Below are 27841 nucleotides of genomic sequence, written 5' to 3' on the forward strand. Positions count from 1 at the left end.
GAGAGAGAGAGAGAGAGAGAGAGAGAGAGAGAGAGAGAGAGAGAGAGAGAGAGAGAGAGAGAGAGAGAGAGAGAGAGACGGGTTGGGAAAATCGGAATCGGCTTATGGTCGTATAATCGAAAGGAGCATGAATTCGCTTAATTTCTCGTATTCGTTCTCCACATATGGTCAATCGTATTGATATTGATCCCTCAATTGGATTATAATAACGATATTAATAAAAACTTCTTTCGAAGTAAAAGAAGTAATTAAAACTGAAAAGGCAAACTTTCGTTTCGGTAACCGCCAATCGACCCCACAAATTGCCATTTCATGAAACCACATACAAATTTCCCATTGGACAACATATTTCGATTTGTCAATCGAATCGATTAAATATTAATCCTATCTGTTTTTTTTTCTTCTTTCCAGTACTCGTACAGTGGCAAAGCGGCAGACATTTGGGCGCTTGGTGCAACTTTATATTCATTGGTGTATGGTAGTGTTCCGTATATGGCAAACAATGTGCCATCGGTTTATGAGAAAATCAAAAATGATCGCTTACAATTCCCGTCCGATATTGTGATTAGCGCCGAACTCCGCGATTTAATCGTTAAAATGCTTGAGAAAGACCCATCCAAACGCATCACATTGCCACAGATTAAAGTGAGTTTACATGAAATGGAGTTTCTTGACACGAACCGTATATATTAAATGTGCATTTGTTTCACTTTAGGAACATCCATGGGTCACTTCTAACGATGTTCATCCATTGCCAAGTGAAGATGAAAATTGTCGCTTGGTTGAAGTCAATGAAATGGACATCAATTCAGTGGTGAAGAGCATTCCAAAGTTGGACACATTGATTCTAATCAAAACCATGCTTAAGAAGCACTCATTCCAAAATCCATTCAATAAACCGGTTTCGGGGCGTGCACCTCAACGAGGCGGTTCACGTTTGGAACGATTCACACGCGCTGGACGCTCCAATTCAGCACCCGGTGCTTATCATATGATTGAAAGGTAAGCCAAAAACTGGGATTTTTTTTTTAATAAATCCATGCATTTGAATATTGAATTAAAAATTTGAACCAAACCTTCATAAGTATTCACTTTTTTGTTCAATGTAAATTCAAGGAGAAGAGAAAAAAAATTCGTAAAAATATTGATAAAAGTAAATTTAAAGGAAAATTCCTCGAAAATTCAATTTTAATATTCGTCCCACTTATTTGTTTTGCTTCGTCTCAATCTTTCCGCAGACAACTGTCGAGTGATAACATTTTGCCGTCGGTGAGTGAAGGCGTTGTCAGCCCATGCAGTGATACCTCAACCGATGCAGACAATGCATATTAAGTCTCGCAACGTCTGAATTAAGCCGTTTTATTTGTCATAGACACACGCTAAGTAATTGGATTATTGATTGGGACTATCTCTTGATAAATCTTCGATGTAGTTCGAGTGTAGGCTTCCTCTCGTGAGTGATATGTTCAAGCTTTGTACGATGGTTTAGGTCGACGCTATGGTGATATAAATATGCAGAAAAGAAAAATCTAGCACACAATTCGATTTTTAACACTTGACATTTAGAAAAACAGCACATAAGTAAACAGAGACACACACACACACACACACAAAATGGGACTTTCAAGGGTTAGCTTTTATTCTCGATTCTTTTTTTTCATAGCTTAAGCAAACAATACAAATATAAGTCCGCTTTGATTTTATTCTCTTTTTTCTCTATTTTTTTCGCACATTGATTAGAGTGTACATAAAAAAAAAGAATGCGAATCTTAATCACAAGTTACTAGTCTAGCACGCAACAAGACTACTTACATTTTACGCTGCATGGAACCAAATTCCGCAAATTTTAAACACACACACAATCACACACAGTTAGATTAAGATCAATATGCGCTCGCATATTTACTATCTATATTCGAATCAATTCACAGTTTTTATAACTATCAAAATTCAAGCTTAAAAGTTTTTATAGTCATAAGTAGAGCAACGGAACGTAATCGAATGTAAACTGGAATGGAAGAATGATTCGATGCATTCGCTCACTTCTCAAAAGAAAGAAAAACAAATTCGCTTTCTTGGTAGACAGCTGACTGAGTCGTTCTTTTGATAAAGAGGATTATTATCAACCATAAAGAAATAAATCGCTCAATCGATTTTTCCATACGACAAAATACACTCGTACACACACACAGTGGCTAGATGAGTTTTACATTTTTCCTTCTGTATTCCATTCGGATTACGTCAATAGTTTTCAATCGATTACTGTTTACAACTTGCATTTCAACACATCACTAGTTTGACGCTCTATTGGAATGGAAATCGAAGAGTTTTTTTTTTCCACAAATGACTTTTTACGACTTGCCAATTGCATTGATAGAGTCGCTCAATGGGAGACGCTATTTGGTGTCCAAGCTGCTTGAGCCAAGTACATGTATCAGTGGGTGAATTGAATGTTTTTTTGTTGTTGTTGAAAAACGATGTTGGATCGGATTTTTGTGCCAATTTAAAAAGAAACAAAGTTCACTCCGATTCTCCAAACCACGTACGTTGTTTAAAAAAAGGAGTTTTTCTCATTCCAAATTCTGAAAATGTTTTTAAGGAGAGTCTACTTAGGAGACATTTCAAATGAACATTTTTAAATCAGTAGCTTCAATTTTTTTCCTTTTTTTTACCGAAATATTCTCATTTTTAAAGAAGTTTGCCTTCAAATGATACATTTTCACTACAAACTATGAAATTTGGAATGAAAATAGAGAATTTTGAGTTATGTTTCCAAGTTTACGTTTCAAAGAGACTGAATTTCAACCCAAAAGATATGAAATCAGGCACAAATTGGCTGGAAATTAGGTATAAATTGGCTCAAAAGCAGCCCTAAAAATCCATGAAAGTCAAGAATTGAAGAAAATCCATCAAACCGAACCAAATCGTCCGTCATTGTCGTTTCTACGATTCTACCTAAAGTCTTTTACTTTTTGTTCAGTGAATAGTGCTCGATTTCATTGCGACCGACGTCAAAACTGATGGAACTGCTTTCAAATGTCAAAGAATTTTTCACTTTCGTTTACTTTTTAAGTCAAAATATGTAATTTTCTAGTGATGTAAGTAAAATGAAAAGAAAAAAAAATCCGAATGTCTGTGTACTGTACATAAAAAAAAACAATGACATGACCAATCAATCCATACGCTTTAAAAACAAATTGTAAATGTTCAATCAACAATTCACATGAATTTATGAATGGTGAATGTGTTGCGCTTGACTTCTTCAATAAATTTTTTAGATATTAAGGGGAAACGATTCTACTCTTTAAACGTATGAAACGATATGAGGAGTTTGGAAATAGTGTCGAAATTGGTCAATTTACGAAAAAATGGTACGAAAAAAAATTTCAGTGAAAAATGGTGTCGCTTCGATTCATTGAATATATTCAAAATGTTGAAACTGGATCGAAGATAGTTTGAAATGGAATTTTTTTTTCAATTGTTTTCAATCAGAGTGAAACAAACGATCTGTTTACTGCTTAAAACTGAGTTTGAGTTCGGATTCAAGAACTTACTTAGCCGATTTTCTACTGGTCATGTACATTTTCTATCTCACCCTTTCCGGTGCGGTTTCGTCATGCAAAATGTTCGATGTTTCGAACACTTTGTGAAAAATTGATTAGACGCGACTCGAAACACACTCCCAATTGACTTGATTTCGATCAAATTGCTCCGCTTCTTTCGAAATGGAATGAATATTGAAAGGCATAAATGAATATGGATATGAAAATACATATATATGTAGAAGAAAAAATATGTTCGAATTCCATCTTTATTTCGAAGAAATGTTATTCTTTCAGGAAAAAAACGTGTATCTTTTTCATCAAATTTGTCAAAAATACAATTTTCCTATATTAGTCTCGAACAATTATTCTGCATAATCATCGCAAATAAGACAATGCGTTTAAAGTTTTAACATAATAACATAAAATTAAAACTTAATACAAATACGTGCGCTCCGGCATGAAAATAACTTTCAGTTCATCAATTGAACTACAAAAATTGCGTTTCAAAGAATCAAAAGAAGAAGAAAATCACTTCAAACAAACGCTGTGGTATTTTGCACCGAATCTTTTACTCTTCCACTGTTTAAATTCGCATTTTCACCGATCATTTCCAAAACCCAAAAAAAACCATTCACTTCCTTCACACGTTTGATCACGTTTATCGTTCCCCATTTTTGAATCTCCTAGATGGTCACAGAGAATTGTGTAGCGATAAAATTTTGTTTTCGGGACCATTTCAATGAATTCTTAGTTTAAAAAAAAAAAATAAAAATAAATTAAATTTTATACTTTTGTTTAGGATTAGTTATAATTGAGAAAATTTAACGATATTAGCTTCACAATCGAACACAAAATGTGACCCGAATATGTTTTCTATGCTTGAGAAATTCCATCTTAGAATATAGATGCTAGTTGAGCCAATCCGCTATGAATTCACGGTGCAATGCGATGAAAAATGTTTTACACAAGAGGTCAATTCCTTCACGGTCAAATTTTGTACGCAGAAGATGATGTGGTTAATTTGCGACATGCATATTCGTTGAAGTAAACATTTAAAAAGTACACATTCCAAGAGAAGCAAAACCAAAGCTTGTACACATTGACCGTTTGAGGTGGAAAATGTCTAAACATAGGGAAAAGTGTCAAATGAAACCGCTTTTGAGGCAAGCTATTCGTGTAAGCATAAGTACAATAGCTTTTTTCCCTCCGAACTGTTGCCGTTTGACACGAGATGGCGTCTCCTGGCACCCACTTCACCACGACGCTTGTGACCGACTTTTCAATCATATATTTAGTACTTTTCCATCATTCTAATGATCTAATTTTCTGCACCTCAGATAAATTTTCAATCAATTTTTAAACAAATATTACATTTTCTATAAAAAAAAAATTCATTTCAAGCTTAACCAACTAGAGAATTGATATTAACATAATTATGCACCTTTTTACTTAAATCAATTCATATCTCAATTTTTAAGAGTTCCGTGATAAATTCAAACACACTCCAAAAATGGAACGATCGAATAACAAAGAGTCCTATACTGCAAGAATAGTACAACTATTCTTGCAGTCATGGTACTTCGTAGAATATTCAATCAGTTACACAAATTTTACTGAAATCCATCAATCTAAAGTTGCGTGATAAATTCTCGAATGAATTCATTTTAACTCAGAACTTTTTTTCTTCAAAAAAGAAAAAACAGAAAATATATTTAGCTGCATTTAAATTGCATCTATTCGATTGATTTAGATTTTAAGTAAAATAAAAACACCCTTAAAAAGCATTTTTATGAATGAAAAAGTTCAACTCTGTAAATAAATCAAAATTCGATAACCATTCGAAATGTTGGCGTTTTATTTCACCTTTTTTCTGTAAGGAAAACAACTCTGATTTCATTAGAGTGAGTCTCGTCTCTTGGTTTAGGAGGAAAATAAAATCAAGAACGTTCACAAAGTGAAAGCAGCGACAATTTCAAACAAGTTGGATAAAAAGTAAGTAAATCACTCCTTTGATTCAAAGGATCATATCGTCAAAATCGATCATGAGCCCCGTATGTTATGCGAAGTAGAAATAATAACTGTCGATCTTAAATCGTACACATTTCAATTTGAATTAGCATATAAAACGGTCTGGGAATTTGAATAAAAGCTCCATCGTAGCGGGAATGAAATACAAACACTACTAGGCAAGTAGAGACACGTCATGTGAGAAAATTATGTAAAAAGACTACGTCAAATAAAGCTCAAAATTTCATCATATGAGTTCAGCTTTTATTCACATTGTTTTTATTTATGGTCAAGTGTGACATACGATTATAATTTCCATAGCTATTTGCAATAGTCCACCAAATATATGCATGTTATTATTTTAACCGCAAATAAATAACGATATCGATTCTCTTTATGCTAAAGAAAATGCTTCAGTTGAACAATGAAGATTTTTTTCTCATTATTTTGATATGACAAAACTGAATACAATTTCTCGATTTCTCTTTCGCAATACCTAAAAACCGCATGCTTTCACCTGCATATTTTTACAATGTCATCATGAATTGTTGATGATGTTTGTTCCGTTTCAGAGAATACTCGAAATGGTTTTTAAATGAAATGCCATTTCGGGGCGGCGACCACACAATTGAAAGTCGGTTTACGTAAATCATATCATACCGCCTTGAATGAACTGTTCAGGACATTTGTTGGACGTGTGTCAATCTTGGAGAAGTTATTTTTTTCGGGATAACAACAAAACTTGCCTCGCTATTTGTTACAACTTTTTCCAAGTTTCACATTTAGTTTTAGCATGAAAACACATCCAACAAATATTCTCAGCAGTTCATTTAAGGCGAAATGATATGATTTACGTAACCCGGACTGTCAATGTGTGTGGTCACCGCCCCGAAATAGTTTTCCTTGTTCCATTTTCCGTTTGATTCCATCAACTCATTTGCGTCACGAAATATGACTAAAAAGTGATATATTTGTTTTCATACGTAAATTGTTAGATTTCGAGGTCAACTAACCTTTTAGCGCTTCCATTCAATTTTTAAATGTTACAAAACATTTTCCAACTTCAGTTGGAAGCATTCAAAATTGGAAGAAAAAATTCTTGCTAAACATCACTCACATCTTCCAAGATTTGAATACCCATCTATTCTAAATGGGTTAATATGACGAAAACAGATGTCCGTGTGTACTAGAAATTGAATTTTCACTGAATAATTGAGACGAAATAGTGGTATAAAAGACCGATGAGGAAGGTTCAGAAAAGACAGTAAACTACAATACGATCTACCGATTGCTGATTTAACCGAAATTCTTCAACATTATAAATCTGATAAACTGAAAAATAACTTGTAAAAAGTTCTTTTCAAAATCGAAATTCATTTGTGAAACGATAGAAGCGAAAAATTGAAAGAAAATCGAAGGAATTATTCATTTCAAGAAGATAATCCAATCTTGTTCACATTAAATTTGTTGGGAAAGTAGAATTAATGTTAAAACTAGAAGTTTTAAAATATAACTTAGCCTTCATGGCCAAATTGGGAATAAATTCGTCAAATTCCATAAATCCAACAAAGGATTTTTTCAAATCGTTCGCTGCTCAAACAGTGCTCGGCCTGTCAATCATTTGTATCCTATTAAGTGCGTTGGGTGCTTATGACAATTGGCCAAATATTGAATTGATCCTAAATGCCAACATAACATTGCTTGGTGCAATACAAGCCGAAGGAATGTTTCTTAATCTTGGCTTGTATGCGAAAAAAATTCAAATTTTACGCGGTAAACTGCAACAGATTGTAGATCAAGGTCAATTCTAAAATGTTCTGTGCCAATAACATATTTTTCAATCAAATAAAATCTCCTTTTATTCTACATAATTAGGTGAAGAGGATGAGATATCCGATATCTATCGGAAAATCGAACGAAAATGTCGCAAGTTTACCAAAGTGATGTGTTCATATAGTGTGGCCAATCAAACCATGTTTATGCCTCCTCTTTTTTATTCCATTTACAATATAATTATTGGAAATATGGATACATCGGAGTGGAGATTGCCATTCATCTTGGCGTCTCCATTTGATACGGACAAAGTTTGGGGCTGGTACCTAATGTGGTTGATACAAATTTCCACCAGTATTGCATATGCTACTTGCATTTCTGTAGCCACGTCATACTTTGTTTGTTGCTGCTTGTACATTGGCGCAATTTACAATCACTTTGCTTTGCTCATGCGTTCAATTGCCAAAGAGTTGGAGCTAAATGTGGACGGAAAAAATCCTGCAATATATCGCAAGCGATACATGAAGATTAAACAGAACCTTCACAAGGCAGTAGAGATCCAGGTCAATATCTATGAGTGAGTCGATATAATAATAATAATTTCATAATTGTAATCAGTTCGTTCGTTCAATCGAAAATTTGGAAAAAAAAAATTATTTCGAAAATGTCCGGAAAAAGTCTTTTTTTTTTCATTCAAAATTTAATGTTATTCCGCCCGAACAACGGACAAACGATCAAAATAATTTTTTAAAATCGAACGATCAAACAAGCGTTCGAAAAGTGTTCGACGGCCAACACTATCCATAATAAATATGCAACGCACCCCAGATTGTAGAGTAAATGTCTGGAATGAATTTTGCTTTGTTAGGATTTGTAAAATGACATCGGATATAAATAGTGGATTGGTTTTTGTACTGCTCCCAACGAATGTTCTATTTTTGGCCTCTTCATTGTATAGCATTGAACACGTAAGTGTATTTTAAAATCTAATTCAGACTATGCTCGAAATCAATCTAATTCATTCTCAATTTCAATTGGCTCTTTTCCTGTTCAAACGTCCATTCTCTTCCTTTATCATTCATTTAACAGTCAACATTTGAATTGGGACCGGTATTTTTTCACCTACTCTGTATGCTCACTTCAAACACATGGCCATTTCTTCTGTGCTATTTCGCAACCTTGGCCACCACTCACATGGCAGACATTGGTCATACTGCATATGCTTCGAATTGGCTTGATTATCCGCCAGAATTACGGAAATATTTCATTTTGATCATTGCTCGGTCGCAGGAGCCAGTGCATTTTACTGGACTCGGTTTAATTCACTGCAATTTGGAAATCTTCGGAAAGGTAATTTTTCTGCATTGTTGAATTTTTGGTGATTGATATTTTTCTTCTCATTATTTACCATCCATAGCTCTACAAGACTGCTTGCTCCTTTTACATAATCTTCAGAGATTTGTCGAAACTTTAATTTCAATTTCTTATTTACTTCAAGCCTTTTCTCGAGTTGTGTTACGCTTCTTTCAGTTGTTTTTGACAAATTTTTTATCGTATATTCAATTTATTTCACTTACTTTACTTACTTGGTTAACTTGGTTAGGTACGATATACAATGGTTTGAACCAAAACGCAGTTACAGTGTTTTGTTCGGCATATTGGTACCATCTCTACTGAATGCCATTATTACACATTAGTTTGAACATTTGAACTATAAAGTTATTGTTACATTAGATAATTGCACCTGAGTGTGAGCATATATGCCATATGAGGCCGTGAGAATGAAAATGGCAATACAGGAATAAAAATTCTGAACCGCATCAAGAAAAAAAAATTAGCAAAAGTGAATCATGAGTTCTGAATACGCAGAAGTGAACCATGAACCTCCTATGCTGCCCATGTAAATTCATGTTTCACTTTTGCATATTCAGAACTCATGATTCACTTTTGCGAATTTTTTTTCTTGATGCGTTTCAGAATGTTTATTCCTGTATTGCCATTTTCATTCTCACAGCCTCATATATGGGAGCAAGACGTCTGAGGAAGTAAGAATCTCGAAACTGGTCGAATGATGGCTCAATGGGAAGCCATTGATTTTCATTTATAGCTGTTTGAGAACGATGACATGATTCCGCTCAAAAATGTTCGACTAAAGTAGATCATGAACCGAATTCGAAGAGTTCGATGTAAATTTTACCACATAAACCAATTGTAATTCTCGCGAGGATCCGAGGTTTTCATACAAATTTCCCAGACAGTCCAAAAACAGGCGAAGATCGAAAAGAAGTTATTTTTTTTTTTTCAATTTCAATTTCAATTTGAACGTGTCTGATACAGTTGTTAATCTATAAATTATTCTGAATAAAAAAAATGGATTGTGCAAATAAATCAAAATGCCATAACTATCCTACAACATACACTTCATTTAAAACAATAAATGACCACAGAAAATCATTTGCTGAAAAAAGGAATCGATTTAATGCGATCGAGTTTGTACGTGGTTGAACGTTGAAAAATTGTGTAATTAAGAATTAAGTGAGATATGCGGACAAGGTTATTAAAATAAAATAACACTTCAACACTTGGTGTTTTGTTTCTTAATCATCGATTTCATCTTGAAATGAGCTATTTTTCAGTCGATCAGCTTATTTGGCTGTGGCGATAAGACAAGTGTCAACCATTGCAACTGTATGCATTTGCCATTCAATTGATATGCGTGTTAAGTAACAAAATAAAATACCGAAAAAAATTCAAAATTTCAAGCAAAACAAACAGCGCCACACACAGAATTTTTGGGTTGGTTTATGTTTGCTTGTGGTATTATGTGTGAGTTGCGTACGCAGTCACTGGTTTTTATTCGTTGTTGAATACTGCGTTGATAAGATAAACAGAGGTTAGCAAAGTCGTAAACCTAAGCTGTGTGTTTGTATTAAAGAGCCTGTATTACACACTGTGCAATAGGCGACACAGTCTGTAGAGGTGAACTACACACACTGTGTTAATCGGCTTACTAGCACGTATGCTTGTCGCAAACAACGATTCAAAGCACCAGTTGAGCTGCAGCTACTGATTGGTAAACATCGAACAACAAACACTTTTATTTGTGTAGTAAAATATGGCCAAAATCATTTCGGGAACTGAAACCGCCAAGTAAGTGATAAACGAATCGACACATGATGTGTTAATTGATTTCATTATTTGGACCTTATTTTTTTCGTTTGTCTACCGAAATTGAATCGTCTTGTTTCGTGGATTTTCTTTCATTCCTTTTATTTGGTTTCACATCAATATTTCCTACTTCGCGAACACTTAATTCAGTCGTTTGATTGACTTTTTTCTTCATTTTTCTTTGTGTTGCAAATGTTTTCTTCAATAATTTCCGGTTTTTCACTCTTTTTTCTTTGATTGTTCTGAATGAAAGAAAAAGACATCGTCGTATTTTTATTGCATTCCGAATCGTGACTATGTTTGACTCAAATAGCGCCAATTATTTCTAACTCTATTCATTCATTGCCTCATACTTTCTTCGTTTTTTCATAAACGTTCAAGTTTTTTTAAACACTTTAAAAATTCCAAAAAAGTGGTTTCAACTTTTCTGCATCATTTTTTTCCATTTTTTCTATCTCATAATTTCTCTGGAAGACCTTCATGCCATTTTAAATGATGAAATTGCCTTTGATTTGAAAATTCATGCCTTTGACCAAAAAATATCGTATTTTTCAAAGAAAAATTCTTCATTCCAAGAAAGAGATTGAATTTTGTTCAACGAAAATGATATAAACTCAATGAATTCAATTTCTCCGATCGCATTCTCCAGAGAAACCATAACAAGACGGATTTAAATATCGTATTCTCTGCTGCATTGGTAAAAAGTGTCAACGGATGATAATTTTTTGTTTCCAAAGCAAAATGTTGTATTTCAAGAAAAACAAGTTCTATTTAGGTGCAGTGTGGAATCATGTTAGAGACCGGCGAGAAATTCAATTTTTTTTTTGTCTCAGACCCAAATTAGACAGATGTTTGAGTTACACAGCGCATGCGTGCAGCTGATGCGTACGCACACCGTCCGTATGTAAATGGAATGAATTGTGTAAGAAAATGTAAAAAAAACAGTCGTTCAGTTGGAATTCAGCTATTCTAGAGACACAATGTCGATTAAAATTTCATTCACGATAAAAATACGCTCGCGTTTGACTTAAAATAGATTTTTACTTGTTCGATAATTGGTATTTAATTGTATTGTGGTACAAAAACTGTGTGGAACTGACACGGCAAAGTAAGTGATAAGCAAAATATATAAACAACAACAGAGAGCAGAATTGATGGTTTGTTTGGTCGGAGAACCGGCCTTTTTGACAGTTCTCACAATGAGTGTGTCACACAATGACAGTGAACATTGTATTCTGTGAACAACAACAATTTCGACTGAAAGATAGTGGCATGTTGAAGAGCCTGACAACTGTGACAAAACACTGAGAATCGTGTGTGTGTTCTTTTTTTAAAGAGACTTCATTCTTCTTCTATCTCTTTCAAGAGATTATTGATGAAAATGCACAATTTTTAAAGAATATTTCAAGTGATTGCCGTTTTTCGAAATTCAACGGAGTTTTTTTTCTCGGTACATTTTCAAGAATTCGGAAGATTTTTAGGCTATTTTGTAGATTTTCAGACGATGATAGACACTTGCAAAGGATTTCTTCAATTATTATGCTTGGAATAAGTTTTATAATTGAATTAACTTTCGATTTAGTTTGAAGAACTTGAAGTCACACATTTTCATCAACTCCTAGCCCAATTCATGTCATTCACGACGAATTTTTCTACAGATTGTTGTTAATCTCCCATCAGACAGTGTTTGTTATTCTCGATTCGTCGGTAAACAATTTTTTAATCGCTTGTTTTAATTACGTGATTGAAGTGTTAACGATGTTATGGAATCGATGGGAACTGGTTTGATACGCTTAACATCAACACATGACTACTTCGTTAGTGGCTTATCAATTTCGAATGCCTTCCAATTTGCTGATACTAGTACACGCAATTATCAATTTTTTGCCTTTATTTATCGCCTCGATTCGAATTTCTCTGTGACAAGAAAAACATCATCACAAATCGATTTCATAATCAAACTGATTTTTTGCTCAAAGAGTTTAATTAAAGAGTGTTCTTTTTTTTCGAATTAAGTGTAAGAGAAGTGGTGCAAGAAAAGAGCGTGAGAGACAAGTGTGAGAGAAGAGAGTGCAAGAAAAAAGTTGCTCTTTTCATGAAACGTAATGCATTTCACTGTTGAGAACAAAAACGGTTGAACTCAGAAGGAAGGGAAAAAAATGTGCAAAAGTCAAACTGAATTGGGCTTATCTGGTTTCGAAATTGTCAAAGATGCTGATAAATCAGCGTATTTTTGTGAGATAGACTGCACTTGATGATTGCATTTCGACGATAAATGATCAAAAAAGAAGAAAAAGAGTGAAAGAAAGCAAATTAAAGAGAAAATTTCTGTTTTACAGGGCAATTCGTGCGGAATTAAAGCAGCAAGTTTCGGATATTCAGAATAAGTACCCAACTTTAGTGCCGGGATTGGCAATTGTACAAGTCGGTGGACGTGATGACTCGAATGTGTATATTCGTATGAAAATTAGGGCCGCCGCCGAAATTGGCATTGAAGCGCAACATGTGAATTTGCCAAGAACAATAACACAAAGTGAACTTTTGGCAAAGGTATCGTACTGCACTGTTTTGGAAATTTGTTTCCTTTTTATGATGGACTTTACGAAGCTAAAACCAATTTATTCAACAAAAATATAAGTAATCGGTTTTGTTTCAATCACTCAAAGTTGGACGAATTAAACAATGACGACAACGTTCATGGTATTATCGTTCAAATGCCATTGGATTGTGAGGAGAAGATTGACTCTGATTTGGTCACCGATTACGTGAGCCCCGAAAAAGATGTTGATGGGTAAATAGAACGAATATTTGCTTGTTTCCATTCATTTATTTTATGTGTTCCTTTTTCATTCATTCTCATTCACATTGCGATAAGAGTTTCAAACTGAACGGCATTTTAGACACTCACTTCAATTGATTGTGAACCATTTCTTACCACATTTTTTTGTCCCATTCAAATATAGATTGCACACATTGAATGAGGGCCGAACGGCAATCAACACCAAGACTGGTTTCGTTCCATGCACACCAAACGGATGCATCGAATTGATCAAACGCGCTGGCATCACAATTGCTGGCGCCAGAGCCGTTGTTCTTGGTAAGACAAATCCAGCACCATGGCATACTAAATACTAGCCAAATTCTAATCTACTTTTAGTAGTTTTAGCACATTAAATCTTTAGCTTTTATTTTTGACATGAGTAACAGTACATTTCATTTGAAAACACTTTTAAGCCGTATTATTCGCTCGGTTACTTAACGATTTTGTGAACTTAGGTCACGTTTTTTTTTTCTCGTTCGGTCTATGCTTTTATCTCTATCTCGTGACTTCATGTTTTCCATGACAAAGCAACATTTAAATAAATTTGTTAGTGCAAACCGAACAAATAAACGCTGATAATTAGTTCGTAAATATGGAATCAGACAATAAATAACATGTTTTTTTCCCTTCTGTGCTGAACTAAAGGTCGCAGTAAGATTGTTGGAACGCCTGTCTCCGAGCTACTCAAATGGCATCATGCAACCGTCACAATTTGCCACTCAAAAACTAAAAACCTACCCGATGTGGTAAGTAATTGAAGTCACCGATAGATTTTTAGTTCATATTGTTAATATTCAGAGCTGACTTGTTTGAAATTCGAAAATTTCAGTTCAATTTCGGTCAATTTCTTCTTTGGTTTCGATTCAATTCAATTTTTTTATCCGTGCGAATGTTCTTCCTCGGAAAATGTTTGTCAATCTTCTCTTGATTTAAGTGAAAAATGGTTAAATTGTCTAAAATCTATTCAAAAATGTCCTTTGATTGTAGATCAGAGAAGCCGACATCTTAGTAGTCGCCATCGGTTCAGCAAAATTCGTGAAGGGAGACTGGATAAAACCAAATGCGGTTGTTATTGACTGTGGAATCAATTCGATTACAGGTGAGTTAGAATGGGAAATCAGGCTTTTTCAAAACATTTGATTCAAGGGATAAAAGGATGAAAAACCAGCGAAAGAAGGATTTTTTTCTCCATTTTTTCCCTTTTTCAAGTTTTTTCTCATTTGTTTTCTCTTTTTTCACCTCATTTTGTTGGTTTTGTCGGTTTTGTTGGCCAATAAATTGAATTCAACAATGATCTTATGCTTCAAGCATTGATCTTCAGCTGATAAACTCTCTTCATGAGCTAATAATTCAACACCTTTCTTCCTCTATAGTGCTCGATACGGCCACCAACAAGTCAGTGCAGCGTTTGTGCGGTGACGTTGATTACGACGAAGCATCAAAAGTTGCATCATACATAACGCCAGTGCCAGGCGGTGTTGGTCCAATGACGGTGGCCATGTTGATGAAGAACACGGTTCAATCCTATTTGCGATGGGTAGAGAGAATCACCGGCAAAGACTGGAATCTAAGCACATTGCCATTGCATTTGATCAAACCAGTTCCAAGTGATATCGCAATTGCACGCGCTCAACAACCGAAAGATATTAAGAAATTGGCCGATGAAATTGGACTGCAATCAAGTGAAGTGCACTTGTTTGGACCGAAAAAAGCGAAAATTTCACTGAAAACACTTACTCGACTTCAAGATAGACCCGATGGAAAATATGTCGTCGTTGCTGGGTGAGTAACGTGGAAATAGATTCTATATCAGTTGGAAATGACGTGATTCATTGAATATCCCAGCAATAATCATTCGCATCAAATGTTTTGTGAAGTTTTAAACTTCAAATTCTATCAATTTTCAATACTCAAGCAATAAAAAAGTTGAAATTTTCCATCTTTAACCCAATAGAATCACGCCAACACCATTGGGAGAGGGCAAAAGTACGTGTACCATTGGTTTGACACAAGCATTGGCCGCTACAAAACGTGTCAATACTTTCGCTTGTTTGCGTCAACCATCGCAAGGACCAACTTTCGGGTGAGAATTGTTTCCGTTCTTCAGTTTTGATCAAAGCTCGTGATAAAAAAAAAAAATTTGCAAACAGCACCCAATTTTAACTAGCATACCATTTTCATTGCCATCAAATTCGAAATGAGCCTTAAAAAATTTACTCAAAAATATTTCCCACTAACAAAAAAAACCATTATTTTCCAGAATCAAAGGAGGTGCTGCTGGTGGTGGATACAGTCAAGTAATTCCGATGGAAGATTTCAATCTGCATTTAACCGGTGACATTCATGCCATTACGGCGGCCAACAATCTCTTGGCTGCTCAATTGGATGCTCGTATTTTTCACGAGTCAACGCAAACCACCGAGGCTCTGTACAATCGTCTCGTGCCAGTCATCAAGGGCAAACGTAGTTTTTCACCAATTCAATTGAGACGCTTGCAACGGTTGAACATCCAAAAGACTGATCCAAACGAATTAACAGCGGACGAAATCTCACGATTCAGTCGTTTGAACATCGATCCCAAGAAGGTGGTTTGGACTCGTGTTTTGGACATCAATGATCGATACTTGCGTGAAATTACCATCGGTGAATCGAAAACCGAAAAAGGATTCACGCGAAAGGAGAGCTTCTCAATTTCGGTGGCTAGTGAAATAATGGCAATTTTGGCATTGGCCAGAGATTTGACCGACATGAAAGAACGTTTAGCCAAAATGGTGGTCGCTTTTGATTTGAACGGTAATCCAGTTGTTGCTGATGATTTGGGTATTACCGGCGCTTTGATGATCTTGTTGAAAGACACAATCGAACCAACGTTGATGCAAACTCTCGAAGGAACACCCGTTTTTGTTCACGCCGGCCCATTCGCAAATATTGCTCACGGTTGCTCGTCAATTGTTGCCGATAACATTGCATTGAAATTGGTTGGTCAAGACGGTTTCTGCATAACCGAAGCTGGATTTGGATCAGACATTGGCATGGAGAAATTTTTCGATATTAAATGCCGCACATCACAAAAGGTACCCGATGCTGTCGTTTTGGTTACAACCGTTCGTGCATTGAAAATGCACGGTGGCGGCTCAGCTGTTACACCAGGTGCACCATTGAAAAGCGAATACACAAGCGAAAACATCGATTTGGTCAAACAGGGTCTACCGAATCTGATTAAACACATCGGCAATGGCGTTAAATTCGGCGTTCCAGTCGTGGTTTGCGTCAATGTTCATGCGTATGTTTGGAATATTTTAGTTTCTGATTATTTTGACTTGAAATTCTATCAAGTTTTTTCAATCAAATTCTATTCTCCTTTTGAATCTCTTTCGAGCATGAAAAAAATCGATTTTCAATCAAATTTACCAATAAAAAACCTCTCTTTCTCCCCCAGAAACGACACTGAAGCCGAACTCGAAGTGGTGCGAAAAGCAGCCATTGACAACGGAGCATTCGATGCAGTTATAAGCCATCATTACGCCGAAGGTGGCAAAGGAGCTGAAAAATTGGCTGAAGCCTTGATTAAAGCATGCTCAAACAAAAAATCAACATTCCGTTTCTTGTACAATTTGAACGAGTCCATTGAAGAAAAAATTGCCACGATCGCACAAGAGATGTACGGTGCTGGTGAAATTGAACTTCAACCCATTGTCAAAGAGAAGATTCAACTGTATAATGCACAAGTAAGTCGATTTTGGTTTTAAACTCGAAGTTTTAATCCACGGTGTGTGCCTCGAAAACGGATTAAAAAATGATCCTTCGAACCAAAAATCTTTCGTTTTGGTAGAACACTCTGATCACTTAACGCGTTCCTCACCAAAAAGTATCTTTTTAAGTGTACTCTACAATAATGACTAATAATAATCCGATTAATTTCGATCGTTCACAGGGTTTCAACCGACTTCCAATTTGTATGGCAAAAACATCAAACTCATTAACTGCCGACCCAGCGATTAAAGGAGCCCCAATTGGTTTTAAAATCGTTGTAAATGACATCTTTATCTCGGCCGGAGCCGGTTTTATTGTGCCAATTTGCGGTGATATTTCAAAAATGCCCGGATTACCAACACGACCGTGCTTCTATGACATGGACTTGAACACCGAAACTGGTGAAATCGTAGGACTTTTCTAAAAAGCAATTTAATTTTACGGAGTTTCACTTTGAAACACTGATTCTTTGGACGAACTTGATATTGATTGTTATAATGTATTTTTTTCTAATTTTTTTTAAACTGTTGAAAAGAAAATTATAATTGAATTTTTTTACATACGTTGAAACGTATATATACGTTATGTGCAACGTTCGACTCGTTGAACCGATTGAAAATTGTCAAATTTAATCGTATTCTTAGGAACAAAACGAAAATAAATTTGTTATGTTAAAATTTTGTTGAGTGCATGAATTATTTGTATAGCATTTCGATGCACAACACTCTTAAGATTACTAACGCTAAAATCTCGACTGCATGCTAACGTCCTAATTGCAGTGTAACGACCTTTTCCACGAACTTCAAGCTTCTTTCAAGCTTTTTTTTGTACTATTTTCGTAAAATCAGTCAATAAAACCAAAAACATTCGCATTCTGACCTCAATTTTGTGTTGTCCGTTGAAATGAACGCTGAACATTTGAATTTTGTTTGCAGCACATAGAGTTAAAGTGAACAGTTGACGTTGATCCGAATTTCCGCAAAAACAAAACGAGAAGATGAAAATCACCGACTTGAACATCGAATGCATCGAGAACTGCTTTAAGTGCATGGATTTGGAAAAAAAATGGAATAAACGACTGAATAAAGAACCGCCAATGAATGTTTTCCTTCATAGATTTAATGTAGCGATTCTCGTCGTTCCCTGAATGTTGTCAGCGAGAAAACACAATTTGTTCGAGATATCTTCGAATTGACGAAAATTCGATAAATATGCTTGGATTGAAAATTGTTTTGCTATTTCTACGTTGTTTCCGATATTTGATGAATGAATATTGAATGGCATCTATTTTCCGGACCACCAACATATTTTTCATAAATAATTTGACACTTTTGAGTTAAATCAAGGTAAATAAGGTTTCAATATTTATTTTATCTCGGTAAATACACTACTTGTGTCCATGCTCAAAACCCATCGAATTATGATTACGAGAATTGAATCATATTTTATTCGTTTCACAAAACAGCCTAACATCGAATACATTGGTTTTCTCTGAGTAACATTTTGTCATCAAAACTAGGAAATATTAACACCAGGTAGGATTAAAAGTCTCAATTGCACTGCTGTTGGTGGTGATTCCCTTTTTTCTCGGGTGCTTTTCCTCTTTGTTTACACTTCCAACAACTGCGATTGATTTACATGCTCTAATTGCAGTTTAATGATCTCTTCCACGAATTGCAAGCTCTTTGCCCACTTTCTCCCTGCTTTAAGACTTTAAAAGCCAAGAATATTCGCATTCTGACATCAGTCTTGTGTCGTCCGTTGAAGTGAACGCTGAACATTTGAATTTATTTGCAGTACACAAAGTTAAAGTGTAAATAGTTGACGTTGGTCCGAATTTCGAAAAAACAAAACGAAAAGATGAAAATCGCCGACATGAACATCGATTGCCTGGAGAGCTGCTTTGATTACTTGGAGTCAAGGGAACTCTTGAATGTAGCAAATTCAAATAAACGATTAAATAAAGCCGCCGGCTACGTTTTAGCTCGTCGAATAAGTGGAAAGGTGTCATTTTTTACGTATTTGGGTCGTCAGAAAACTGGAGAAAGCTCAGAATGTTTTCAAATTTCCGATGATGGTTCGATAAAGATTAGCCACTTTAAACTTGGTTTGCAATTTTTACGTTGTTTCGGGCATGTGGTTAATAACGTAACAATTTTTTCTACAAATTGTTTAAAATTTAATAAATATATAACATCTTATGTAAACGAATACTGTTCTGGGTCATTGGGTGAAATTTGTTTTGCTGGAGTTTCGAAAGGAGACAGTATACTGAAATATATCGAGAAACCATTTCCAAACGTAAAAAAAGTTATATATAACCATGTTGGTGGATTTATTGGAAAGGATTGGTTCAATCAGATTTTTCCACAAATGTGTGAGTTGACGTATAATATTGACAAAAGTGGAATAGGTTTAAAACATCAATGCATCGAAAATCATTTTCCGCATTTGGAACGCTTAAATACTGATATTTCGAGTTCAAACGAATGGGACATAGAAAGTGTAAAGTGTCTGTTCCGTTTGAATCCACAGTTGAAAAAGGTATCTCTAACTGCATCAAATAGCGTTGTTTACAATATGATCGAGAGTCTACGGAATGTTGAATCTCTTGATTTAGACATTTCTAATATTGAAATGGATGAGGATGATGAGCATCAGATCTACTTAACGAATGTTAAAACATTTGTTGCCACTACAACATTCAGTTTACCGCTCCATTTTTATCAACTGGAAACGTTGAAAATTTATCTTAATAATTTAGAAAAATCAGATATGTTGTGTGAATTTATTGAAAGACATTCCACCATCACGAATTTGGAAATAACCGGACCATACATTCGAGATCAACAAACTTTGTCGAGACTCGCCGCTGCATTACCGTCATTGAAAAATCTTACGTACTATCAAGTTAGCAGTATTGATAATGCAATCCAGTTTTTGAATACGTTTCAACAGCTGGAGATGTTCAATTTTGATCTTGATTTTCATCAATCGTATGACAATTTATTGGCGCATTTTGGTGAAGAATGGCAAATGGAAATACGAAAATCGCGCTTAGTGGAAATGAAACGAAAAAAAACATCACATTCACTAAGCCACTGTTGAATGGAACAGATTCAGCAAATTACTATAGTTTTTAAAAAAGCATCTAATGAGCTATGACTTAAGATTTTTATCACAGTCTATCTCGCGTTATCGACAATGTGTTAAATGATAAAGTTACAGCTGCTATCACAAAATCAATCTCATGTATACTAAAAATATTCAACATAGATCCATGTTAAAATAATCCGAGAATCGATGTTCATCAATCAAATCAAGTATTTTATGTAAGCAATCATGACAAACATACATTTTAAATATTCAATTGTGTATTAATTGTATTGTATTGAATAAATAACAGCAAAGAAACATATCCGATCTTTTTATTCCAAACAATTTCAATCAAAATTCATAATTTTTAAAAGGATGGTAACGTATACATTCAAGTGGAAACGTTTAAAGTGAACATTTTTTGTCATTCCATCTCCACTGTAAACCGTCGTTGGACATCCAAATTGGACACTTAGAAAATGAAGTCAACGTGATTTGACGATATCTCGATAATGAAAAAAATAAAAATGAAAATCACCGACTTGAACATCGAATACATCGAGAAGCTGCTTTGAGTGCATGGATTTGGAAAAAAAAATGGAACAAACGACTGAATAAAGAACCGCCAACGAATGTTTCCTTTTATAGATTTGATGTAACGATTTCATTCGACATTCGTCGGCGAGACAACGCAATTTGTTCAAGATGGCTTCGAATTGACGATAATTCGATAGATATGCTTGGGTTGAAAATTATTGCGCATTTTTTGCGTTATTTCAGACATTTGATAAAAAATGAACATTCGAATTTGGAAACCGTTCAGAATTTAGCCAAAATTTTACATCTTTTGTAAAAAAACATTGAATTGAGGCTCTGAATTAACTTGATTTTCACGAATTTAAAGATCCGCGAGAGCACAACCATCTTCAAAGGCCATTGGATATTGCTATAATCACGAATTTATTACAAAAATTTGGTTCAAGTAGAACTCTGCCCACAAAGATATTAAGTAAGTAAAGTGGGCAGTTCCCAGCCCTTTTTCAAAGCCATCAACATACAGTAGTAGTAAATACACTAATGTTCTCCAGTCCATGCTCAAAACCCATCGAAATTTTCTCACAAGAAGTGAATTATTTTTTATTTGTTTCACAAAACTGCCTAACATCAAATATATTGGTTTTCTCTGATTTACATTTTTTTTTGGTATCAGATGAAATCGAATAATTCGTGATGTATGATGTTAGTTAAACGAAAAATTGACAATGACAATAACAACCAACTCCAGAAAGATTGACGCAATAACATTGCTTACGTCACGCGAAAAGTTGGCTGAATTTTCTCCGTTGTCTGAATTTATTTGAATCCATCAAGCATCGGTTCGGGCATATTTCTATGCAAGATAAATATGCTGAGCATAGATGCGTACGGACGACCGTGCGACGAACGTATCACCAGAGCCATCGTTGTTTGCTGTGTATTCATACACACACTAACGCGTGCGTCTCGCAATGCACGGTCGGCCCGTATGAATACAATACACAGCAAACAACGATGGCTCTGGTGATACGTTCGTCGCACAGTCGTCCGTACGCGTCTATGCTCGGCATATTTATGCAGTATAGAACATCTAGGTAAACATATTTCTATGCCCGAACCGATGCTTAGAATCCATTCAAGATATGGATAGGTTCTTGTGTATAGGCTGTTTTCTGTAAAAAAAATATCAACATAGTTAGTCTTTTGAAATAGAATATGTTGAATACTTGTGTCCATTTATCGAAACCTAATTGAATCCTTGAAATTTCATTAAAAAGTTTTTAAGGATCAACCTGTAGAACAAAAAAGGAAACCACTCCTATCAATTCATCTAGGTCGTTAGATATGAGGGGACCACCTAAAAAGTTAAATATGCTGCCAAAGTTAGCTAATAGTCTTTCGTGATTGGGAAACGATCAAGCTCACCGGAATCAAAAAAGCATGCCATAACGGTGTCTGATTCTGTTTCAGCATATTTTCCAACGGCTTCATCTGGATTGTATTGTTTGGCACCAGTTGCTCCGTGTTGTAAAACGTTATACGGATACTAAATTTCGAATGGAGAAAGGATCATTCAGAGACTACGGAAAATGACTGAAAACAAAGCTCATTATTTATTACTCACCGGAATAGCACCGCTACCCCATCCAAGAATTGTGGTACTCTCATGGTCTTGGAGGTCTTGTTTGGGCAATTTGGCTACTTTAACCGTTTTGGATATTGAAATTTTCGAGCTCACACGAAAAATGCTCAAATCAATCACTTGTGTTGTACTAGCAGAAGGATCCATTGTTTCGTGTGTTATAATTTTTGATATTTTCAATTTTTGCCCTTGAAATTGATTTACACTTCCGACCCAAACCTCACAATTGTATCCTGGTTTTTCGCAAATGAGACCACAGATTCCAGACGTCAATATGCTAACTTCCGAAATTATAGAACCACCACAAAAAGGGATATCATAACCGTTTGTGATAGCTATTATTGAAGCCATATACGGAAATTGTCCATCGCGAGCATTTTTGCCACCAATGATGCGTGATTGCGAACTCTCGTTCAACACTCTTGCCAACGCTGGTGTTAGAAATAGCAGAAAAAGCAATTTCATATTTCGAGTTTGCAAATTATGCAAAATCATCGATGCCTATTTCTAGCTCCCGATTAACTTGAATTAATGTATGTTCTTTTGCTGATTTTTTTAATTGTTTAAAATAAATGGTTTTGTTTTTTTTTAAGTTTTTTTATATGTCCAAGTTCAATCTGCTTTCTTTCGTGTTCAAATTATTAATGCTGAAATGCCTATTTCATCGTGAATAGAAAACAAAATGAATTCGATTTTCATATATAGTTAGGTTGCTTCGATTGAATAGATAAATTCTTGCGAAAAACTAGCAAATTTATTTCTGTGCGATGTGAAGCAGCAAATGTTGATTTATACAAAAATACCTTAGTAATGTAAGATAATAAAATTTAAACGCAAGCAAACGCTAAAATCGTTTATCATTGTGATAGCGCTGTTTGTAATTGTACAATACAGTGGAGTGTTCGCAATAACTCCTTACTGAGTGCAAATATTTAAAGCCTATAAAAGCCCATTCGCACCAGATCAAGCAACGTCAATTTTAAGTTTTTTTTTTAAATGTTTTTGCCACAATCACATTCATGACTTTAATACGTTTCTTTTTGACGGTATTGTCGGGAGTTTGCCTCTCCTCCCTAATTATCTCTTGCTATGGATTTTTTGTTCTACCAAAAGGCATTTCTTCATTCGATCACAAAGATTGATTTGGAAAATGCTACACTGGCTTACATCCCAACCGCTTGTCTTATACTTTGGAGTTTCTGTTCGTATTGTGGCATTCTCATGGTGAGCATTGATAAAATATTAACCATTCTTCATGATGATTAGTCCTCATTTTTCATGCCCAATGCTTAATCGTCATTTTTTCACTTTGAATCCAATAGATGCCTTGGCACTTACTAGCTGAAATCTTCTCTTTCAAGTAAGTCCAGTCCAATAGTCACAAAACAAAGAACAGAGATCAACCGATTTCCTTCACTTTCATTTTCAGGGCTCGTGGATTAGCAACCGGTTTAGCAGCCGCTGTAAACTATATTATGGGCTTCGCCACCATTAAAACATATTTCAATCTAGAAACCACATTATAAATACCCGGTGTGTCATTACTTCATTTTGTATTCTCCATTGTTGGGCTCATTTTGATGTTCAACATTCTGCCAGAGACAGAAAATCGAACACTCGAAGACATCGAATTACATTTTTCGGACAATTCGAAGAAGCTCACAGACTGGCACATACCAATTCGGGGGAAGGTGCAGAAAAATTCAGCAGCAAATCAGATATGAGTATAATTTTATACATTAAAAGTGTGCATTTTTAAGTTAATTTTAGTTAAGTAAGTAATCTAAATAAATGTGTGAGAAGTTTTCTTGAGAAGAACTGCTAACAACAGATTGAACAATGAACAACATTTCTGTCGATAAAACTAAGAAATATTGACGCCCGACGGATTAACAGCCCTAATTACACTGCAATTGCTCTGCATGTCTTAATTGCAGTTTAACGATCTCTCCTACGAATTGCAACCTCCTTTCAAGCTCTTTATCCACTTTCTTCGTGAAATAAGACTTTAAAAGCTAAAAATATTCGCATTTTGACATCAGTCTTGTGTTGTCCGTTGAAGTGGACGCTGAATATTTGAAGTTATTTGCAGTACATAGAGTTAAAGTGTAAATAGTTGACGTTGGTCTGAATTTCACGAAAACAAAACGAGAAGATGCAAATCACCGACATAAACAACGATTGCCTCGTGAACTGTTTCAAGTACTTGGAGTCAGAAGACCTATTGAATGTGGCAAATTCGAATAAACGACTGAATACAGCCGCTAGCTACGTTTTTTCTCGTCGATTTAATGGAAAGGTTTCTTTTGAAATTCATTATTTTCAGCGACAAAACGAAAGTTCTTCGGAATACTTTGAAATTTCCGACAAAGGTTGGACAACGATTCATCACTTGAAACTGGGCCTGCAATTTTTACGTTGTTTCGGGCATTTGGTTAAGAACATAACACTTTTTTCTACAAATTGTTTCAAGTTTAATGAATATATAACATGTTATATTGAGAAATTTTGTTCGGCGACTTTAAGTGAAATTTCTTTTCAAAAACTGTCAGCAAAAGCCGAGAGTATATTGAAATATATTGAGAAACCATTTCCAAAGGTCGAAACGGTTCGATGTTTCTATTGTGGTCAATTCATTGACATGGATTGGTTCAATGAGATTTTTCCACAAATGCGTAAATTAACTTACGTAATTAGGCATAGTCAAGTACCATTCAAGAGACATCAATGCATCGAAAACAATTTTCCTTTTTTGGAATGCTTAAATATTACCATTTTGAGTTCAAACAAATGGGACATAGAAAGTGCAAAGTGTCTGTTTCGTTTGAATCCACAGTTGGAAAAGGTGCAGCTTATTACATGGGATAGCGTTGTTTACAACATGATTGAGAGTCTACGGAATGTTGAAACTCTTGATTTAGACATTTCTGATAATTTAATGAGTGATAACAATCAAATTGAATTGAAAAATGTTAGAAGACTTGTTACCAATACAAGAAACGGATTACAGTATCATTTTGCTCAACTAGAAACGTTGAATATTCATTTTTATCAATTGAAACAATCAGAAAATTTATGTAAATTTATTGAAAAACATTCAACCATCACGAAATTGGAACTGAAAGGCCCATACATCGGAGATGTACAAACGTTGTCTAGACTCGCAACTGCATTGCCATCACTTAAAATTTTTGCTTACTATAGTGACGACTTTCTCTTTGTTAATAATGTAATCCGATTCCTGAGAACGTTTCATCAGCTGGAGATGTTCAGTTTCAATCTTCATTCTAATGACACGTATGAGAATTTATTGGTACAACTGGGCGAAAAATGGCAAGTAAAACGTGGAAATTCTAGTTTAGTCAAAATGAAACGGAAAATATGAAGAAACGAAGGCTTTGCAACATCTTTTACAATCTACGTCCCAAGAGAAACGGCCAATATGTTTATACGCTGTCTATCCGCCGAAAATGAACTACAATATATATTCACGCTTATTGAACGCCGAATGGAATATATATTCTAGTGTATAATCGGCGTATTCTTCGGCGTGAAACATATTGAAACATATTCAGGCGCCCTCTGGTGGCCATCAATGCATTCGTTGATTCAATATGTTTCACGCTGAAGAATACACCGAATATACACTAGAATATATATTCAATTCGGCGTCCAATGAGCGTGAATATATATTTTAGTGTATTTTCGGCGGTTAGACAGCGTATAAACATATTGGCCGTTTCTCTTGGGGTTATATATGCCTTAACACTCGACCAGAACGGATCAATAGGTGACAAGGAAAATCCAACGAGCTGCGATCTAACATTAGCATTTAGGTCTTTATTTGCAACATGAAATATTATTCAAACAGCAAAATATATTTTCATAAATTCAAAAATGTTAGAGAAGATTGTAATTCTCTTGATCATTTCTCCGTTACTTCATTCAGTAACGCTCTTCAACACCATATAATATGTGAAAATCGTTTTGATTAACTGAAATGAATATGTTTTGAAAGTGTAATAAAAAATATTTTGATTTTTTTCTCTACAAAAAATGTGTTTTTTCAATTTGATTCGATTGTTTTACTTTTGTAAATGTTTCCAAGTTCAAAATGGCAAGTCCAAAGCCATGATAGTGAAGCGGTAAATGGGTGTCTTAAATTATTAGAAGATACTGTTGCAATTCAAGAGAGCAGCTATACCAGCTCGATTCAAACAAACATTGTGCCATTTGTTTGTAGCTTTCAGTCGCCATTTTGCCATAGTAACACATCGGTCAATAAGTCCCGAGCCTAACCACCAAGTGGCAACACTAATGTCAAACCCATATCATTTTCGAAAACTACAACCTTTTTTAGGAATCCAGTCAAAATTTGAGCCAAATCCGACCATCAGTTCGCTAATTACAGCACTTTAAATGAAGCAATTTTCCAATTTTCCAAAATCATGGAAAAACTGCATTTCTCCTCTCGATTTGACACATGTATTCCAGAAGAAAAACGAGCAGGAGTACCAAACCCATACTATGATTAGTTTATGGCATCCTTAGGCTTTCGAAATCAATCATTAGATATGGAAGAATTGAATTTATGCATAGCCATAAGAGCGATTTTGTCGATAAGCCTCCAAATTGTTCAAAATATGTGGTTTTGGAAGAAATCATTGCCAAAATCCGTTAAGTGATATCGGAATTCTCAAATGTGATAGTTCATAGATTTGCTAAGGCCATAGGGCAACTAACTCAAGCTATAGTTACAACTTTGCATGGATATATGCATATGAAATACTCAATCGAAAAAGCCTTGCCGCGTTTTTGGATATGGAGTAGATAGAACAGTTTTTTGGGGATTCGAAGCCCGTTTGGAGCTGTATAAGTAAAATTTGAATAGGGTTTTGCCTTTATATATTAGAATTAATGTATTTTGAGTTCATTTGAATAGATTCGATCTATAAATTGCGGGTAGAAATCGCCAAAAACGGTTTGTAGCGACCAAGGTCGCAAAATATGAGTTCGGGCATTATTAGTGGATTTAGGTATAGAAAAATATTCGCGAACCAGTGGGAAAGATATAAAACAACATGAAAAGTCACTTATGCATCATTTTAGACCTATCCGAATGTCAAATCTTGATAAAACATAGCAAATTTGGCGAAGAAAACTATGTTGTTCAAATGCGAGTTTCATCCAGGTCAAAGAACTGTTTATATGGTGATATAATTGAACGAAATTGGTTTCAAACTGCTTCACTAACCATTGTATTTTTTAGGTCTGGTCATTCTCTGAACTCTCCACATGAATATACTTGAATACAATGCATCAGAAGAAAGTTATACCGTTTTAACGGCAAAATTGAAGCATTTTCGGGAGTCTTTCTCTCGTATAGCTGTAACTAGCAAACTGATGGTCGGATTTGGCTCAAATTTTGACTGGATTCCTAAAAAAGGTTGTAGTTTTCGAAAATGATATGGGTTTGACATTAGTGTTGCCACTTGGTGG

At 35.1% G+C, this 27841-nt stretch overlaps 3 protein-coding genes across 6 annotated transcripts in view; 2 read left to right on the top strand and 1 right to left on the bottom strand.

The window, feature by feature from the left end:
• Positions 1-5389, top strand: part of LOC129570602 (calcium/calmodulin-dependent protein kinase kinase 1) — a 103896-nt gene extending 98507 nt beyond the window's left edge. For all 4 annotated transcript variants that reach the window (XM_055450276.1, XM_055450277.1, XM_055450274.1 and 1 more), the window contains exons 8-10: positions 412-645; positions 716-1002; positions 1239-5389. In XM_055450276.1, coding sequence (XP_055306251.1) covers positions 412-645; positions 716-1002; positions 1239-1332 — 615 coding nt within the window. In that variant the 3' untranslated portion in view covers positions 1333-5389. The remainder of the gene's footprint in view (positions 1-411; positions 646-715; positions 1003-1238) is intronic.
• Positions 5390-10293: 4904 nt separating this feature from the next.
• On the top strand, positions 10294-17744 carry LOC129570606 (C-1-tetrahydrofolate synthase, cytoplasmic). The gene is made up of 11 exons (XM_055450281.1): positions 10294-10475; positions 12833-13043; positions 13160-13284; positions 13457-13590; positions 13960-14060; positions 14302-14413; positions 14688-15096; positions 15269-15397; positions 15575-16597; positions 16754-17042; positions 17249-17744. The coding sequence occupies exons 1-11, from the start codon at positions 10441-10443 to the stop codon at positions 17489-17491; spliced, it is 2811 nt and encodes a 936-aa protein (XP_055306256.1). The 5' UTR covers positions 10294-10440; the 3' UTR covers positions 17492-17744.
• A 4236-nt stretch (positions 17745-21980) lies between these two features.
• Positions 21981-22873, bottom strand: LOC129570534 (collagenase-like). The gene is made up of 3 exons (XM_055450185.1): positions 22325-22873; positions 22126-22246; positions 21981-22057 (listed from the first exon to the last, which is right to left on the bottom strand). The coding sequence occupies exons 1-3, from the start codon at positions 22835-22837 to the stop codon at positions 21981-21983; spliced, it is 711 nt and encodes a 236-aa protein (XP_055306160.1). The 5' UTR covers positions 22838-22873.
• Between the last annotated feature and the right edge of the window lie 4968 nt (positions 22874-27841).

This window comes from Sitodiplosis mosellana, unplaced genomic scaffold (assembly GCF_009176505.1).
Source record: "Sitodiplosis mosellana isolate CC-2019 unplaced genomic scaffold, AAFC_SMos_1.0 Smas_scaffold_61, whole genome shotgun sequence".
NCBI classification, from domain to species: Eukaryota; Metazoa; Arthropoda; class Insecta; order Diptera; family Cecidomyiidae; genus Sitodiplosis; species Sitodiplosis mosellana.

Bases quoted from the DNA above. Each gene is read 5' to 3' on its own strand.
- LOC129570606 (XM_055450281.1), top strand. From the start codon at position 10,441: ATGGCCAAAATCATTTCGGGAACTGAAACCGCCAA. The intron at 13,044-13,159 runs GTATCGTACTGC...AATCACTCAAAG, and splicing joins AAAGTGAACTTTTGGCAAAG to TTGGACGAATTAAACAATGA. The intron at 13,285-13,456 runs GTAAATAGAACG...ATTCAAATATAG, and splicing joins CCCGAAAAAGATGTTGATGG to ATTGCACACATTGAATGAGG.
- LOC129570534 (XM_055450185.1), bottom strand. From the start codon at position 22,837: ATGATTTTGCATAATTTGCAAACTCGAAATATGAAATTGCTTTTTCTG. The intron at 22,247-22,324 runs GTGAGTAATAAA...TTCGAAATTTAG, and splicing joins GGGGTAGCGGTGCTATTCCG to TATCCGTATAACGTTTTACA. The intron at 22,058-22,125 runs GTGAGCTTGATC...TTAACTTTTTAG, and splicing joins GGCATGCTTTTTTGATTCCG to GTGGTCCCCTCATATCTAAC.